The sequence below is a fragment of the Pelodiscus sinensis genome, chromosome 11, assembly GCF_049634645.1.
Source record: "Pelodiscus sinensis isolate JC-2024 chromosome 11, ASM4963464v1, whole genome shotgun sequence".
Taxonomy (NCBI): Eukaryota; Metazoa; Chordata; order Testudines; family Trionychidae; genus Pelodiscus; species Pelodiscus sinensis.
Genome location: NC_134721.1, coordinates 46,468,635 through 46,483,726, shown reverse-complemented (window position 1 = coordinate 46,483,726; position 15,092 = coordinate 46,468,635). Strand labels below are relative to the sequence as shown.

Below are 15,092 nucleotides of genomic sequence, written 5' to 3'. Positions count from 1 at the left end.
GTTGTGGAATTTCCTCAGCCCCAGGCTCTGAACTGCTGGGTGCCAGGGACTTGTTCCCTCTCCTTGTCATTAAAGCACAGCCCATAAGAGTGATAGAAATGGAGCCGTGTTAGTCTGGTGCAGCTGAAACAAAATACAGGACTGTGCAGCACTTTACAGACTAACAAGATGGTTTATTAGGTGATGAGCTTTCGTGGGCCAGACCCACTTCCTCAGATCAAATAGTGGAAGAAAATTGGTACAACCATATATACCAAAGGATACAATCAAAAAAATGCACAAATGAAAAGGACAAATCACATTTCAGAACAGAAGAGGGATGAGGTAAATGTCTGTGAGCTAATGATATTAGAGGTGATAACTGGGGAAGCTCTCTTTGTAATGGGTAAGGTAATTAGTGTCCTTGTTAAGACCTAGGTGTAAAGTGTCAAATTGAAGCATGAATGACAGTTCAGAGGTTTCTCTTTCAAGTCTGGTGTTAAAATGTCTTTGAAGCAGGATGCAGGTAATCAATGCGTTGTGCGTAATATCACAAAACAGATATCAGACAGGATCACAAAGAAAAAACAGTTTCTTGCCATTTCAACCAGAAAGGGCATTGTCTCAACGACTTGATTACCTGCGGGCCGCCTGTGGAGCCTGCGTAAACCCAGACCCCCCAGCGGACCCCGTGTGGAGCCCCCTGTGAACCCAGACCGCCCCGCGGGCCCCGTGTGGAGCCCTCTGAACCCAGACCGCCCCGCGGGCCCCGTGTGGAGTAGCCCTAACTCACTCCATAGCTAGGCATGAGCCCGTGTCCTGCTCCCACGAGCTAGGATTGTCCAGTCTAAAGTCCAGTGTGGCGCTCTGTGTCCTGGTCGCATTTTGCCAGGGTTAGCCACTGCTGGGCCACAGGCACAGAGCCCCGCAGCTCCTGGCTGTCAGCCTGGGCCTGCGTCCCTGCTCCGGGCTGTGCTGACAGCGTTAATGCTGTCTGGCTCTCCTTCACAGCTGCACAGTGCCGGTGGTGGGCCCTGGCCTAGAGCTCTTGTGCCATGTGCCTTTTTCGCTGCTCTGACCAGCCATTCTCATTTCAGATCAGGTGACCGAGGGGCGACTTGGTCCCTCCACTGTGGTGCTGGACCACACCAGTGGTTTTGAGGGACTCCTCCTGGTTGACGATGACCTGCTTGGGGTGAGTGTGGAATTGCTCATGTGGATCTAAAGATCCGTCTTCAGGACCATGTTGTCCTCTTGCAGTCTGGTCCAAGCCAGTCCCCTGGCCGCCATTGTGGGGTGTGTTGTTAAATGAAGCTCTGGGAAGCTGCAGCGCTCCGGAGTGGGACAGTTGTGCCCCGGGGAGGCGTTCTAGCAGTGCCTGCACGTCAGGCATGCTGCTCCTGCCGGGTGCGGCTGCACAGCCCCTCGCCCAGAGGCCAGCGATGCTGAGCGGGTTCTCAGTTGGTTTTTGAAGTTGCCTCAAGCTTGCGTTGCAGTTACCCCAGTGGCTGTGGTACCAGGCACTGCAGGTTTAGTCAGTGAAGCGCCAAACAGAAGGCGAAGGCAGCATGCAGGGCCGGGGGAACCAGAGGGTTCAGATCAGAAGGGGCCAGGCAGTTCCTCATCCTCCCCTTCCCTAGCCATTCTCGCTCCCCGGTCCTCCATTGCTGGGCTCGCTTGCACCGTGCCCCGCCCACCCCTCGCTGAACCCGCTCCACCCGCCTCGCCGCCTGGCCCGTCCCCGCCCCGCCCCGCCGCCTGCCCCTCGCTGGCCCCGCCGCCTGCCCCTCGCTGGCCCGGCCCCGCCCCGCCGCCTGCCCCTCGCTGGCCCCGCCCCGCCCCGCCGCCTGCCCCTCGCTGGCCCCGCCCCGCCGCCTGCCCCTCGCTGGCCCCGCCCCGCCCCGCCGCCTGTTCTTTCTGCAGCCTTTGGTTCCCAGCACGCTCCTTGAAAGAGCAAATTGGTGCGGTCTGCTGGGATTTAGCAGATTCTCCAGTGCCCCAGGGACCCTGCTCCTCCTGTCCCCGGCCCCTGCGTACTGCTCTCAGCCTCTCATTCTGACCCCCAGTCTGCTGTGCTTTTCCTGCCCCCCATCTCCCTCCCTGACTGCAAGTGCATTGTCCATTGTCTGCGGCTCCCCGAACCTCCACCTGCTTGTCTGCCCTGACACCAGAGCACCGTGGGGCAGGAGCTGTCGCTCCTCAGCCTCTGCAAGGAGCCGGCTGGGAACGAGAGTGAGCGCCCCTCATCTGGGCCCCCCAGGGGTGTCAACCCCCGTTTGTTCAGCCTGACGTTTCACTGCGTAACTGATTGACCGGGGTCGGGGGGAGGGCTGGGGTGGCCCCTTTGCCTGCCATCGCCAGACTGGAACCGCTGCAGGCAGGGGCCACACCAGCCTGGCTGCTTCCAGCTGCGCGATGAGTTGTCGGCTCCCAGCTTGCAGCCTTGCATGGGGCTGGAAGTGGCAGCCCGGGATGGGGCGGGGAAAGGGCTGCTGGCTCCCTGCCTGCCTAGGCTGGGAGTCTGTGGTCTTGGGTGGGGCTGGAAGTGGCAGTGTCCTCCCCGCCTCCCGGTCTCTCACTTGGAGGCTGCGAGGTGGCCGATGAACTATCCCTGGTAAGTTTCGCTCATGAAGGGTGATGCTTACCAGGAGCGGGGTAACCGGTTGCCCGTTCCGTCCCTCCCCCCAGCGGGCTCTATTGAATCTGTGACTTCAGTCTCGCTTCGCGCGGCTTTTCTGGGGTCCAGCTGCTGCCCTGCTCCTCTTGCCGGCACAGCAGCACCCGCAGGAAGCTGCATGCGCCAGGCTGCCACGCGCCTGCTCGTCTCACCTGAAACGGTGGCTTTGCCCGCGAAGGCTCATGGCACTGCCTGTGTCTGTCGGTAGCCTGTAAAGTGCCCCAGGGCTGCTCCTTGCGTGTTCTCATGCCCTGGCCTGCTGGGAAGCCAGGCAGCTCCACGCTGCTGCTGCAGACCCCGGCTGTGTTCCTGGGACCCGGAATGAGACGCTGGTGTCTCCCTGCGACCCGGGCCTCGGCTGGGGAAACCTACCGCCTGCCTCAGCTGTGAAAATCTCTTTGTTCCTTGTTCAGGTGATTGGCCACAGCAACTTTGGCTCCATCCGAGCCACAACCTGCGTGTATAAAGGTAAGGGCGTGGCTCGAGAGCCGGCCTCGGCAGATGGGCTCCAGGGAGGGAGGTGAGAGTTTAAGTGGCTCGGTTAACGGCTCTACTAAGGCAGGAGGCCAGGGAGCCCTCTCGCACCCTTCTCCCTGCTCCTCGGCCCCCGGGGACACCTTGGACCCACGGTTACCACTTGTATGTGGTTTTCTGTCCCTGGTTCCAGGTTTCCCCCTGGAGAGGCGAGGGTATTCACGATCCGAGCACCAGGCTCTGATACCCAGTGGGAGGCGTGGTCGGAGGGCTTGGGGCTGGACATGGCACCATGTCCTGCCTTGGCAGTGGGGCTGCCTGCGTTGTGTAGCCCTACGATGTCTCCCTCCCCCAGGGAAATGGATCTACGAGGTGCTCATCTCTTCCCAAGGGCTCATGCAGATCGGCTGGTGCACGCTCAGCTGCAGATTCAACCAGGAGGTAGTGTGACAGCGCGGCTCCGCCGCTCTCCCGGCCTCGGCTGCCCAGCACGCCACGGCAGAGCTGGCCTGGCAGCTGCATTTGCAGGAGCCCTGCATGTCCCTCGTGTGGCGTGTGCTCCTGCTGGATGCACTGCTGGGGCAGCAAATGCATCTCCGGTTACATGGGGCCTCCCTGCTGCACTCTCCTGTGTGCCAGGCAGGTGGGACCCTCCGCATGGTTCTGGCAACGCACAGCCTGCTCCGCTCTTGCCAGGGGCTTGGGCTGTGGGGGGCAGCTGCAGGGGCCCAGGCACACGCCTGTTCTCGTGGCTGGAAGCTCAGCGGGGGCATTGGAAGTGCCCCAGAGTGCCAGGGCCTTGGCCGGGCCGAGCACAATCTGCCACCGCTCTGGGAGGCTCGCAGGAGACACTTGGGGTCGGACCGCCCGCCTGGGGCCTTGTGTGGGAACTCCTGGAGTCCTGGCTCAAGGCTTTCCCCCTCCCCCAGCAGAGAGCGCCAGGAAGCTCCGCGCTCTGGGGCCGCGCGCCCCTCGTGGTGCTGCCCCTCGGGCGTGAGGTGCTTGGGCTGCTCGCACCCAGTCAGGTGACTGCTCTTTGCCCCTTCTGCAGGAGGGGGTGGGAGACACCCCGGATTCGTATGCGTACGACGGGAACAGGGTGCGCAAGTGGAACGTCACCACCACCAACTACGGTAAAGTAAGTGCCTGCGCTCGGCGCTTCGCTGCCGGCCGCCCCGCCGGGCCCCGGGCTGCAGGCCTAGCGTTCCCAGCCGCGGCGCCGTGCTCCGTGTTGAGGGCAGCTGCTGGGCAGTCAGGTCTGCAGCAGTCGGCCGAGCCTGGAGCGGCAGTTCAGTCCTCAAAGGATGCACAAGCCTAGTGACAGCCATGGGGGAGAGGCTCCGCGCGCTGCCTGCACAGCTGGGCAGAGGTGGCTGCCGGTGCGGCGTGAGCTCTCGTGGGAAGGAGAGGCCCCTGCTTTCCTTGCGAGACCTGGCCTCAAAAGGCTTGGTGGGAAACCACCCAAATTGCCTCCTTTGCTGCCTCCTGTGCAAAACGGAAACTTCCGTGGGGAAGGGCCTGCCTGCCTGCCAGGCTTTCACAGGGCCAGGGTGTCTCTTCCTGACCAGGGACCCGCTTCTCTGGTCGAAACCGTTCTCAGGAGTCCCAGCTGGAGACGAGGTGGAGCAGCGTGCTCGGGGGGAGCAGCTGGCAGACCTTCCGCGGGGTTAGCGCCCCTCCGGTGCCGGGGAGGGGTGGGTGGCTGGGAGCGGGGCGGGTGTTGGGTGTCTGGCCGAGTCGGAAGGGGAGCTCCCAGGCTGGCCTTTGGAGGGAGCGGTTCAGACTCCTGTGTGGAGGAAGGCTGCGGGGTCAGGCATGGCTCTGGGAGAAGCGGTAGCTTGGCTTTCGGCAGGCGGATTGTCGCGGGGGCTGCTGAGGCAAGGCGTCTCCGCCAGCTCTGTGCAGGGGCGCTGCCTCCCAGGCTGCCCTGAGGCCAGGGACTCCCGTTTCCTATGGGCTCCTGGCTCCGGCCAGCCTGGCATTCAGAGCAGGGAGCTTGCCCTGGGAGCCCCTGAGACCCTTGCCTTCCCAAACGTCTGGCTGAGAAGCCTTGAGCCTCTTGGGGTCCGTGCAGCACTGCCCTGGGGGGATTTCAGATTCCTGGGCCACCTGGACAAATCTGGATTCATCCCTTTGCATGAGGACCCCAAGTGTCCCACGCACCAGGCCTCCTGGGGTGTGGCTGGATTTCCTTGTCCCAGGCCTGGCCCCGCCGGCTTGGGCACATCCCCTGGGAAGCTGGTCTGCCGCCTGGCTAAGCCTCTAACCTTTTCCTTCTCTCCGTGCAGTCCTGGGCGGCAGGAGACATCGTCAGCTGTCTGATAGACCTGGACGAGGGGACCATAGCTTTCTGCCTGTAAGCAGCTTTGCAGGGCTCCCTGCCGCACGTACTGCGCCCGGTCCCCACAGACCCTGCCAGGCCTGTTGTACTCGTCTGGCTGAGCCCCTGGCCCAGGGAGCAGCTGGGGAGGGTACTTCCCCTCCGCCCTGGCTCGAACAGATTTACGTGCGGTGCTGTCTGGTGCAGAGTAACACGGGTGAAAGGCTCTTGGCTTAACCCAGCCCAGGTGTGAGCAGCCACCCTGCAAAGGCCCTGGCAGGTTATTGGGCCACACAGGCGCTGCTCTCCTTCAGGTGTGTTGCTAGGACTCCTGGGGATCTGCCGAGTGAGGAATTGTGGGAAAGTGTTTGGCTGTCAGGTTGAATGCTGTGGCTGAGGAATCTGAACGTAGATGAACAGGGCGAGCCGGGCCTCTGAGTGGCTCGGATCCCTAGTCCAGCAGCCTCCTGCGGCCCGCCTGGTGCCAGGCCATGGGAGGTCAGTATTGTCTAGCAGCACTGCCACTGGGCTCTTAGCCACAGAGCTAAATAACCACCTGCGTGGGACCATGGAAAACTTGGCCACACCCACGTTCAGTGGGCACCCGGCTAACGGCAGCCGTGCCGGACGAGAGGTTCAGCCTGTGTTGCGTCACGGCTTCAGGGCTCCCTCAGCACCAAGGACTAGACACGTTTTCTGAAAGAGCTGGATGGCTTGTGGGGCCTGTCGTGCTGGCCGGTGATCCCCATCTCCCTCAGACAAGCCAGTGCGTCTCCAGACATGCTCTCCATGTGGCGACTGTCCTTTTCCCTCAGGAACGGTGTGTCTCTGGGAACAGCTTTCGATAACATCACCAGGGGAGCCGGCATGGCCTACTTCCCTGCAATCAGCCTCTCCTTCAAAGAGTCGGTCGCTTTCAACTTCGGCAGCCGCCCGCTCCGATATCCTTCCACAGGACGCTGGGGGAAGAGCAGCCAGCACCTAGACCGTGCTGGGCGAGGGGGTCTGAGTGCACCGGCCCTCGCTTGTCCTGCTCAGAGGCTCGTCGTCCCCCCTCGGCCGCAGGCTGGGTGGGGATGGTGACGGCAATCCAAAGGGCCTTTTCCTCTACTGGCTGTTCCATTTGCTCCCAAGTCGTGCGGGTCTGGAGCAGCCTCCTTTGACTGCTCAGGCCCCTCCACTCTCTCTCACCCGAGTGTAGAAATCCCCAGGGGCCGGCGTGTGGCCCCTTCCTCTGGGCTGTAACAGGCCTGGCCCGGCGGGCGGTGCGGGAACGGTACTTCCTAGCTGGGTGGGCCTGCGGGTCCCCGAGATGGTCGCTCACTGAGGTGCACGAGAGGGTCCCAGCAGCGCCCCAGTGACCTGGGAAGTCACGGCCCTGCTTAGCACGGTGGGGACTTGCCTTAACACTCCCGCACTTATCCGGTGGAGGGTCATCGCCCCCTGCAGGACCCGCCCAGCGCGGACCTGGTGAGAGCTCACAAGCTGCTGGGCTACCTGAAGAACGTCATTCACCTTGGCCTCGACGTGCTGGTGAGTTGGCATCGTCCTCTGTGAGCCGGAGCCTGGGGAGTTTGTGCTGCTGCTTCTCCCGGCCTGCCCCTCAGAACGCGGGGGCCGGCTCCCTGCGCGTGTGCGGGGCTCCTGCCCCTCGGAGAGCCCTGGGAACGCGGGGGCCGGCTCCATGCGCGTGTGCGGGGCTCCTGCCCCTCGGAGAGCCCTGGGAACGCGGGGGCCAGCTCCCTGCACGTGTGCGGGGCTCCTGCCCCTCGGAGAGCCCTGGGAACGCGGGGGCCGGCTCCCTGCGCGTGTGCGGGGCTCCTGCCCCTCGGAGAGCCCTGGGAACGCGGGGGCCGGCTCCCTGCGCGTGTGCGGGGCTCCTGCCCCTCGGAGAGCCCTGGGAACGCGGGGGCCGGCTCCCTGCGCGTGTGCGGGGCTCCTGCCCCTCGGAGAGCCCTGGGAACGCGGGGGCCGGCTCCCTGCGCGTGTGCGGGGCTCCTGCCCCTCGGAGAGCCCTGGGAACGCGGGGGCCGGCTCCCTGCATGTGTGTGTGGGGCAAGGGGGCTGTAGCTGCTGGGGGTGCACAGCCCTGAGGGCCGCACGGCCAGAGTGGCTGCAGCAGCACAGAAGCAAGGCTGGGAATGCCATGCCTTAGCCCCCTTGCTTCGCCACTGCTGGGGACCAGCCGATCTCCTCGTTGCCTGGCTGATGGCTACCTCGCAGGGCTACTAGGCAGCCCCCCCGGTCCCGCTCCCTGTGTCAGACCGTTCCGAGGCAGCTGGGGTTCGTCTTTGCTCTGGGAGGAGGGGCAGGAAGCCACCCTGTGGGCACAGCTGGTGGCAGCACTCTGAGCGGCTGTGAGTTGAGCCTCGCGTGCAGTGACTCGGGCGGGGGGGGACAAGCTCGTTCTCTCTAGGCCCCACCTTGTGCCTTCCCTCGCCTAGCAGCTCATCCCTACGTCTGCGTTCCGCCCAGTGCCAGGCCCGACAAGCACGGGTGTAGCTCAGCAGTTAGCCAGCTGGCTCTGTCCCGGGTGCAGCACGCCCAGCTGTGGGGCTGGCGCCAGCTGTACCAGGTGGCACCTGAGATGGAGCTGCTGAGCCAGCCCTGCTTGGTGGGCTGCTCACCCCCTCCAGTGGCCTGTACCCTAGAAATTCCTTCCAGTGCTGGGAGCAGGCTGCTCCCTCGCGCCACTGGGTGCGGCTGGCCGGGCGCGGGAAGTGCTCTTGGGGTTTTGCGCACCAGGCGTCGGTCGCACTCCGGCTGTGCTGGGGGCTTTGCCTGACATCGGGCTCCCGCAGGCCCTGTGGAGCTCGGGGGTCTCCTGAAAACCTGCGCGGGGCGTGCCCTGTGCCGCTGACCTCCAGCAGGCGGGCTCGGGTGCTGTGAGCCTTACTGTCCTGGCCCTGGGGTTGCAGGAGGGGAAGCTGGTGGAGAAGGACACGGCCGTCTGGCAGCTGCAAGGAGAGCCCACGGTGCTGATCACCCTGGCGCACATCTTCAACCACTTCGCCCCTCTCATGGTGAGTGCTGGGGGGCCAGTTTCCCAAGCCTTGAGCGCCCGTTCCCGGGGCGGCAGCTCCTGCCGAGAGTCACGGGCGGGCGGGCGTTCGGTGAGCTGCCGAGGGGCGGGGGCGGGGAAGGGTTGGGGCTGCAGGGCAGGGCTTTCTGGCACCCTCTTTGGCAGTTGGGCTCCGCTTTCACGGCCAGTGTGACCCGCTTCTGCCTGACGCTCCGTGTGCTCCGGAGCGGGCGGTGCCGCCGGGCGTGTCACTCAGCCTGCAGGAGGCAGGCCCGGGCTCCCGGCGGCGCGCTGACCGGGCGCTCTTTGCAGTGCAAGGTGTACCTGGTGGAAGACGTGCTCATGAGCTTCCTGCTGAGCATCCTGGAGCAGGGGGGGGCGGTGGAAGCGCATCCTCTCATCCAGCAGCTGCTGGATCTCATGTGGCTTCTCATGGAGGTGAGTTGCCCGGGCCCTTCCCCTGGGTTCTCCCTGCCGGGCCGGGCTTACCCGCCACCCCCAGCAGCGCGCGCTCCCGCCTGCAGACCAGCGCCTCGGGCGTGGGACTGGCCGCTCTGGGGGGCTGTAATCGGAGGTGGCTGCTTCAGGGAGCTTCTCTCGCCAGAGCCCAGCGCTCAGCGAGCTGCTGTCCCTTGCGGGAGGGGGAGCTGAGGAAGTAGCTGAGTGCTGGGCCTTTCTGAACCAGGCTCCTGTGCTTCCCTCCCGGGCTGGGTCTGCGCTTCCTGCGCGTGCACCTGCAGAGCCCCTCCACGGGGCCATGGCGCTGCACCATTGCTCGGGGGCTAGTGCAAGGCCCAGGCTCGGCCAGGCCGGGAGGAGCGTCGGAGCTGGGCTGTGGCAGGTGGCTCCTGGGAAAGCCCTGCTGCGAATGTCCCGGCAGGTCTGAACCTGGAGCCGGCCATGATCCATCTGCCCCAGGAGCTGCAGGGAAGACTCGTGGGTTGTGGGGGTCAGGCTCACGGGGGCTCCAGGGCGTTGCCCACCCAGTGGTCACACCTGGCCTGCAGGCTCCTGCTTTCCCTCCGCCCAGGTGCTGGAGACTTCCTGCCCCCGCTGTCCAGGAGCAGGCGGCCCTTTCGGCCGGCACAGCCCCGGGGGCGCTGGCTCTCCGGGCCCTCGGGCGGCTGCTCTTGGCAGCTGTCCGTCTGCCGGCGCGGCTGTGTCCATAGGGAGGTGGGCTCGGTTGGCTCATGATACCCAGTCCCAGGCTGGCAGGGCTGTCCAGTCCCAGGCTGGCAGGGCTGTCCAGGCCCTGCCCCGGCAAAGCTGAAGCAGGCCAGAGGCTGCTGACCCTCCTCCTCTGTGAGAACAAGCCCTGGACTGTGTCCCTGTCCTGCTGGCTCCTGCCCATGGCAGCCGGAAGGGTTCTGGCCCCCCACAGGTGCCTGCGTGGCTCTTCCCAAGCCAGCTGTGCGGCTGTCGGAGCCGTGGGTGGGTGGCTGTGGGGAACCACAGCACGGACCCTTCCTCTGCCCGGGGACACGGGCTGGGGCTGCCCTTGGTCCTTCCATCCCAGGCAGGCGGTGGGTCCCCGACATGGAACCTCATGGTGTTTGGGCTGGAGCGGCCCATAGGGAAAAGTGGGTGGGCGTGGCCCCTGGCCGCCCTGGCCGCCCTGGCTCTGGGGCCCTTGGAGCCACGCTGGGCCTCAGTGGCTCTTCTGTACCTTGATCCAGGTCTGGGGCATGCATGGGGGCTGCAGACTGCGCCCTGGCCTGCCCCACTCAGAGAGCAGGGGAGCGCAGAGACCTGGGCCCTCTGGCAGGATTCTCCTGCCACATGTAAGCACACGAGTAACAAGCCAGCAGGGCGGGATGTGCCGGGTTTGTCTCCCTAGCATCCGGCTGCCGTACGGGCCGGGCCAGCCCGGGGGCTCCGCCTTTCCCCACCTCGGCAAATGCGATTGCCAGGTGGTCAGCTAGCCTCCGAGCTGCTGCCCCGTGGGCCTGGCCGGTCGCTGCTGGAGCACGCAGCCCCCTTGCTGATGCCCCGTGGGCCTGGCCGGTCGCTGCTGGAGCACGCAGCCCCCTTGCTGATGCCCCGTGGGCCTGGCCGGTCGCTGCTGGAGCACGCAGCCCCCTTGCTGATGCCCCGTGGGCCTGGCCGGTCGCTGCTGGAGCACGCAGCCCCCTTGCTGCTGCCCCGTGGGCCTGGCCGGTCGCTGCTGGAGCGCGCGGCCCCCTTGCTGCCCAGACGCTGGTGACTGTTGAGGGCTTCCCTTGCTCTCAGGATTACGAGGTACACGAGTGCCTGAAGCAGCTGCTGATGTCCCTGCTGCGGGCTTACAGGTTCTCTCCCATCATCCCAGACCTGGGCTTGCAGGTGAGTGGAGCTGAGAGGCCCGAGGTCAAGGCCAGCTGGCGCCCGGTGCAGGGACTTGTCTGGAGTCCCCGACCAGAAGGGGCCACTGTGCTCCCGTGGCCTGGCCTCCTGGACACGTGGCCCAGCGAACCCCTCGAACAGCCTGGGGGAGCGTCTGACTCGCCCGCGTGCCCCTGCGGGTGACTTGTCTGCGCCGCCCGTCCTTGGCACGGCCCGAGTCAGGGCTGCTGGGGCCCTCTCCTCCCAGGGCGCGCTCTGGCAAGCCAGCCTGACCCTTTACTTAGCCGTGGAGCGTTTGGGGGTTCGCAGGGCTGAGGACTGGGGATGGCACTCTGCCAAACGGACTGCACCCCCCCCCCATTGCACCTGGCTCTGGTGTGGCAGAGCTCGGCCGTGCCCTGTGGGCCCTGCACCCCCAGGGGGCTAGCGTGTGCCCAGGCTCGCTGACCCTCCCCACGGCCTACCCTTTCCCACCGTTACAGTGTGCTGCTTATTCCCCATCCCAACATGGCTCCTCACCGGGGCTGCCCTTTAGGCCGGGGGGGGGGGGGGGGAAACACGTCAGCAGCTGTTGGGGGGGAGGGGGCCTGGGGCTGGGATGGAGGCTCTGATAAGCCAGGCAGCCTCAGGGCGCTCAGCCTGTCTCCTGAGTCACCGGGGGGGGGCTTGGCTCCCCCTCCCTCCGTCCCTCTCCAGATTCACTACCTGCGGCTCACCGCGGCGCTCCTGAAGCACGAGAAGTCCAGGAAATTCCTCCTGAGCCACGTCCTGTATCCTTTGTGCGGCCTCGCTGGGCGCTGCCCTCCGCACCCTGCCCTGCCCTGCCCTGCCCTGCCCTGGAGCCCCCCCCCCCCCCATTGCCCCTGCCCTGCCCCGGAGCCCCCCCCCCCCATTGCCCCTGCCCTGCCCCGGAGCCCCCCCCCCCATGGCCCCTGCCCTGCCCCGGAGCCCCCTGGCCCTCTCCTGAGGGAAGGCGGAGCGCTCGGCCCCTCGGCGTGCCCCTGGGAAGAGGGGGGCAGACCCCAAAGCCCCTGCCTGCCTGGGGTGGGGCTTGTCCCTTGACTCCGGCTCAGCTTCGACGTGCTCCGCTCTGTGGTCTTCTTCTACATCAAGAGCCCGCTGCGCGTGGAGGAGGCCGGCCTGCAGGAGCTCATCCCCACCACCTGGTGGCCAAGCCGCTTCCCCAAGGAGGTGCACAAGGGCTGGGGGGGCTTGGCCTGGCCGGCGGGGCGGCGTGTGTGCCTGTGAGGGCGGGGCAGAGGCGGGCTGGGGGTGTTGTGGGGCAGGATGGGGGCGGGGTGGGGGCGATGGATAGAGGAGGTGGAGGAGCTGAGGGGCCTAGACAGGGCAGGCAGGCTGGGGGTGGGGCGGGGCATGGTGTGGTGGGGAGGGGGCAGGCTGGGGGGTGTGGTGGGGAGGGGGCAGGCTGGGGGCGGGGTATAGTGGGGAGGGGGCGGGCCAGGGCAGAGGCAGGCTGGGGGGCGTGGCAGGGAGGGGCTAGGCTGGGGCATGGCGGGGAGGGGGCAGGCTGGGGGCGGGGCGGGGCAGGGAGGAGGTGGGGCGTGACGGAAGCAGAGCTCGGTTCCAGGTCGGGCCGGGGCGAGGCCAGAGGGCTCCAGGGCGGCTGGGCGCACTCGCAGGGGCTGCCCCCAGCAGCAGGGGGCTCGGCCGGACCCGCCACGTGGCAGACCTGCCCTGAGCTGGCGAGACAAGCAGGGGACTCGGAGCGGGGGGCGCGCTGGGCGGCTCAGGGCTCACTCTGTTCCCAGGCAGGGCAAGCAGCGAGGCACCGTCCGGCTGTAGCTCCGGGAAGAGGGAGGAGGGGGAAGAGTAGGAGCTGAGTCCTGGAGTTCAGTGGAGGTAGCAGCGGGGGGCAGGGGCCGGGGGACTGACGGGGGGCCGTTTGGGGCAGGCCGTTGGGCGGGGGCTGACCTGAGGGCTCCCGGGTCAGGAATGGTGTTTCTGGGGTGCTGGGCAGAAGGCAGAGCTGAGTCCCGCTGACGAGGCAGCTGCTGCCGCCTCCCAGTCCCGGGGATGCAGCAGCTCTGAGCCAGGGCAGAGAAGTGGGGGGGTGGCGGCCCCCTTCACCCCGAGCCTTTGACCCTTTGGGTGCAGACGGGAGAACGGGCAGCTCTGTGCTGTGGCCCACCCCAGCCAGCTGTCCAGTCCCCTCCAGCGGGGCGGGGGCTCGCCGTGGGCAGGGCAGCTCTGTGCTGTGGCCCACCCCAGCCAGCTGTCCAGTCCCCTCCAGCGGGGCGGGGGCTCGCCATGGGCAGGGCAGCTCTGTGCTGTGGCCCACCCCAGCCAGCTGTCCAGTCCCCTCCAGCGGGGCGGGGGCTCTCCGTGGGCAGGGCGGCTCTGTTCCGGGCTGTGTCTGCTGGGGACCAGGGGCGCGGCTGGGCGGCTGCCGACCGACTCCTGTCCCCCCAGGACAGGGAGAGGCAGGAGGCGAAGGAGGAGAGCGCGGAGGAGAGGCTGCGGCGGCGGGCGTACGACCGGGGCTGCCAGCGACTGAAGAAGCGCATTGAAGGTGGGGGCCTCGCGCAGTCGCTGTCACGGGCCAGCTGCGAGCCCATGTGCGCTGAGGGGGGGTGTCCCAGGGCCCAGCTGCCATGGACGTGGGCCACACGGCCTGGGCAGGCCACAGCGCCAGCAGTGTGGGGGGGGACAGCAGCAGGCACCTGCAGTGTCTGCTGGGGGGGGCGAGCCCTTGGGGTGCTCCGCTGATGGCTGCCCTGTGTCTCCTTCGCAGTGGTGGAGGAGCTGCAGGTGCAGATCCTGAAGCTGCTGCTGAACAACCGCGACCGAGGAGGGGTAGGTGGAACCGAGGCTGCAGCGCTCAGGGACGGCGGCCCAGCCTGCCCTGCGGGGCCAGCGCTCTGCCTTGGCCGGTGCTGGCTGCGTTGCTCCCTGCCAGCTGCAGTTCCTCCTTCTGTGGGTCTCCAGGTGGCTCTGGGGGCCTGGTGGTATTCTCAGGACTCCAGTGAGGTGGCTGCAGCGGGGCAGGGACAGGACAGCGGGATGGGGAACGGAGTGGGGCAGCGGGGCAGGACGAGTGGGGTGGGTAGCAGGGTGGGTAGCGGGGCAGGACGCGCAGGCAGTGGGGCAGGAAGCAGGACAGGCGGGCAGCGGGGCAGGCCGGGCAGGCAGCGGGGTGGGCAGCGGGGCAGACAGGCAGGAAGTGGGGCGGGCAGTGGGACGGGGCAGACCAGCAGGGAGCGGGGCAGAGGGGTGGGGCAGACAGGCAGGGAGCACAGGGAGCGGGGGGGGCAGACGGGCAGGGAGCAGGGCGGGGCAGACGGGCAGGGGGCGCTGAGCGCGGGGCCTGCTCTTCTCCCGCCAGGGGGAGGCCTCCAGGTACATCTTCCTGAACAAGTTCCGCAAGTTCCTCCAGGAAAATGCCAGCAGCCGAGGGGTGAGTCTGGGGCGAGGGGCAGCCCAGCCCGGTGCCCATGTGGCAAGCGCCCGTCCCGGGGCCTCCGCTCGCAGCAGCCGGGCACCCGCCAGTGCCCCCGCTGCCGGAGCTCCCGCCGCATCCCGGGGCGGGCGGGGCACGGGGAGGCAGCGCAGCCCCCGCTGGAGGGGCTCCCGGCCTCGCCTTCCTGGGCCAGAGCCACGTGAGGGCGGTGAATGGAACTGTGCTGCTTGTAGGCTGGGCCCCGGGACAGCCCCAGCCTCCGCCCCCCGCGCACAGCTGTATTGGCCCCGGGACAGCCCCAGCCTCCCCCCCCCCCCCCCCGCGCACAGCTGTATTGGCCCCGGGACAGCCCCAGCCTCCCCCCCCCCCCCCCGCGCACAGCTGTATTGGCCCCGGGACAGCCCCAGCCTCCCCCCCCCCCCCGCGCACAGCTGTATCGGCCCCGGGGCAGCCCCAGCCTCCCCCCTCCCCCCCCCCCCGCGCACAGCTGTATCGGCCCCGGGGCAGCCCCAGCCTCGCCCCCCGCGCACAGCCCCAGCCTCCCCCCCTGCCCCCCCGTGCACAGCTGTATCGGCCCCGGGGCAGCCCCAGCCTCCCCCCCCGCCCCCCGTGCACAGCTGTATCGGCCCCGGGGCAGCCCCAGCCTCCCCCCGCCCCCCACGCACAGCTGTATTGGCCCCGGGGCAGCCCCAGCCTCCCCCCCCCGCCCCCCGTGCACAGCTGTATCGGCCCCGGGGCAGCCCCAGCCTCCCCCCCCCCCGCCCCCCGTGCACAGCTGTATCGGCCCCGGGGCAGCCCCAGCCTCCCCCCGCCCCCCACGCACAGCTGTATCGGCCCCGGGGCAGCCCCAGCCTCCCCCCGCCCCCCGTGCACAGCTGTA

General features: G+C 67.4%; 1 protein-coding gene across 3 annotated transcripts in view; it reads left to right on the top strand.

The window, feature by feature from the left end:
• The window catches only part of RNF123 (ring finger protein 123), a 52,490-nt gene that overhangs the window by 9,686 nt on the left and 27,712 nt on the right, over nucleotides 1-15,092 (top strand). For all 3 annotated transcript variants that reach the window (XM_075939581.1, XM_075939579.1, XM_075939580.1), the window contains exons 5-19: nucleotides 1,077-1,174; nucleotides 3,070-3,124; nucleotides 3,486-3,571; nucleotides 4,182-4,268; nucleotides 5,419-5,486; nucleotides 6,266-6,391; nucleotides 6,869-6,983; nucleotides 8,369-8,473; nucleotides 8,785-8,910; nucleotides 10,702-10,794; nucleotides 11,491-11,564; nucleotides 11,868-11,985; nucleotides 13,225-13,324; nucleotides 13,547-13,608; nucleotides 14,138-14,209. In XM_075939581.1, coding sequence (XP_075795696.1) covers nucleotides 1,077-1,174; nucleotides 3,070-3,124; nucleotides 3,486-3,571; nucleotides 4,182-4,268; nucleotides 5,419-5,486; nucleotides 6,266-6,391; nucleotides 6,869-6,983; nucleotides 8,369-8,473; nucleotides 8,785-8,910; nucleotides 10,702-10,794; nucleotides 11,491-11,564; nucleotides 11,868-11,985; nucleotides 13,225-13,324; nucleotides 13,547-13,608; nucleotides 14,138-14,209 — 1,385 coding nt within the window. The remainder of the gene's footprint in view (nucleotides 1-1,076; nucleotides 1,175-3,069; nucleotides 3,125-3,485; nucleotides 3,572-4,181; nucleotides 4,269-5,418; nucleotides 5,487-6,265; nucleotides 6,392-6,868; nucleotides 6,984-8,368; nucleotides 8,474-8,784; nucleotides 8,911-10,701; nucleotides 10,795-11,490; nucleotides 11,565-11,867; nucleotides 11,986-13,224; nucleotides 13,325-13,546; nucleotides 13,609-14,137; nucleotides 14,210-15,092) is intronic.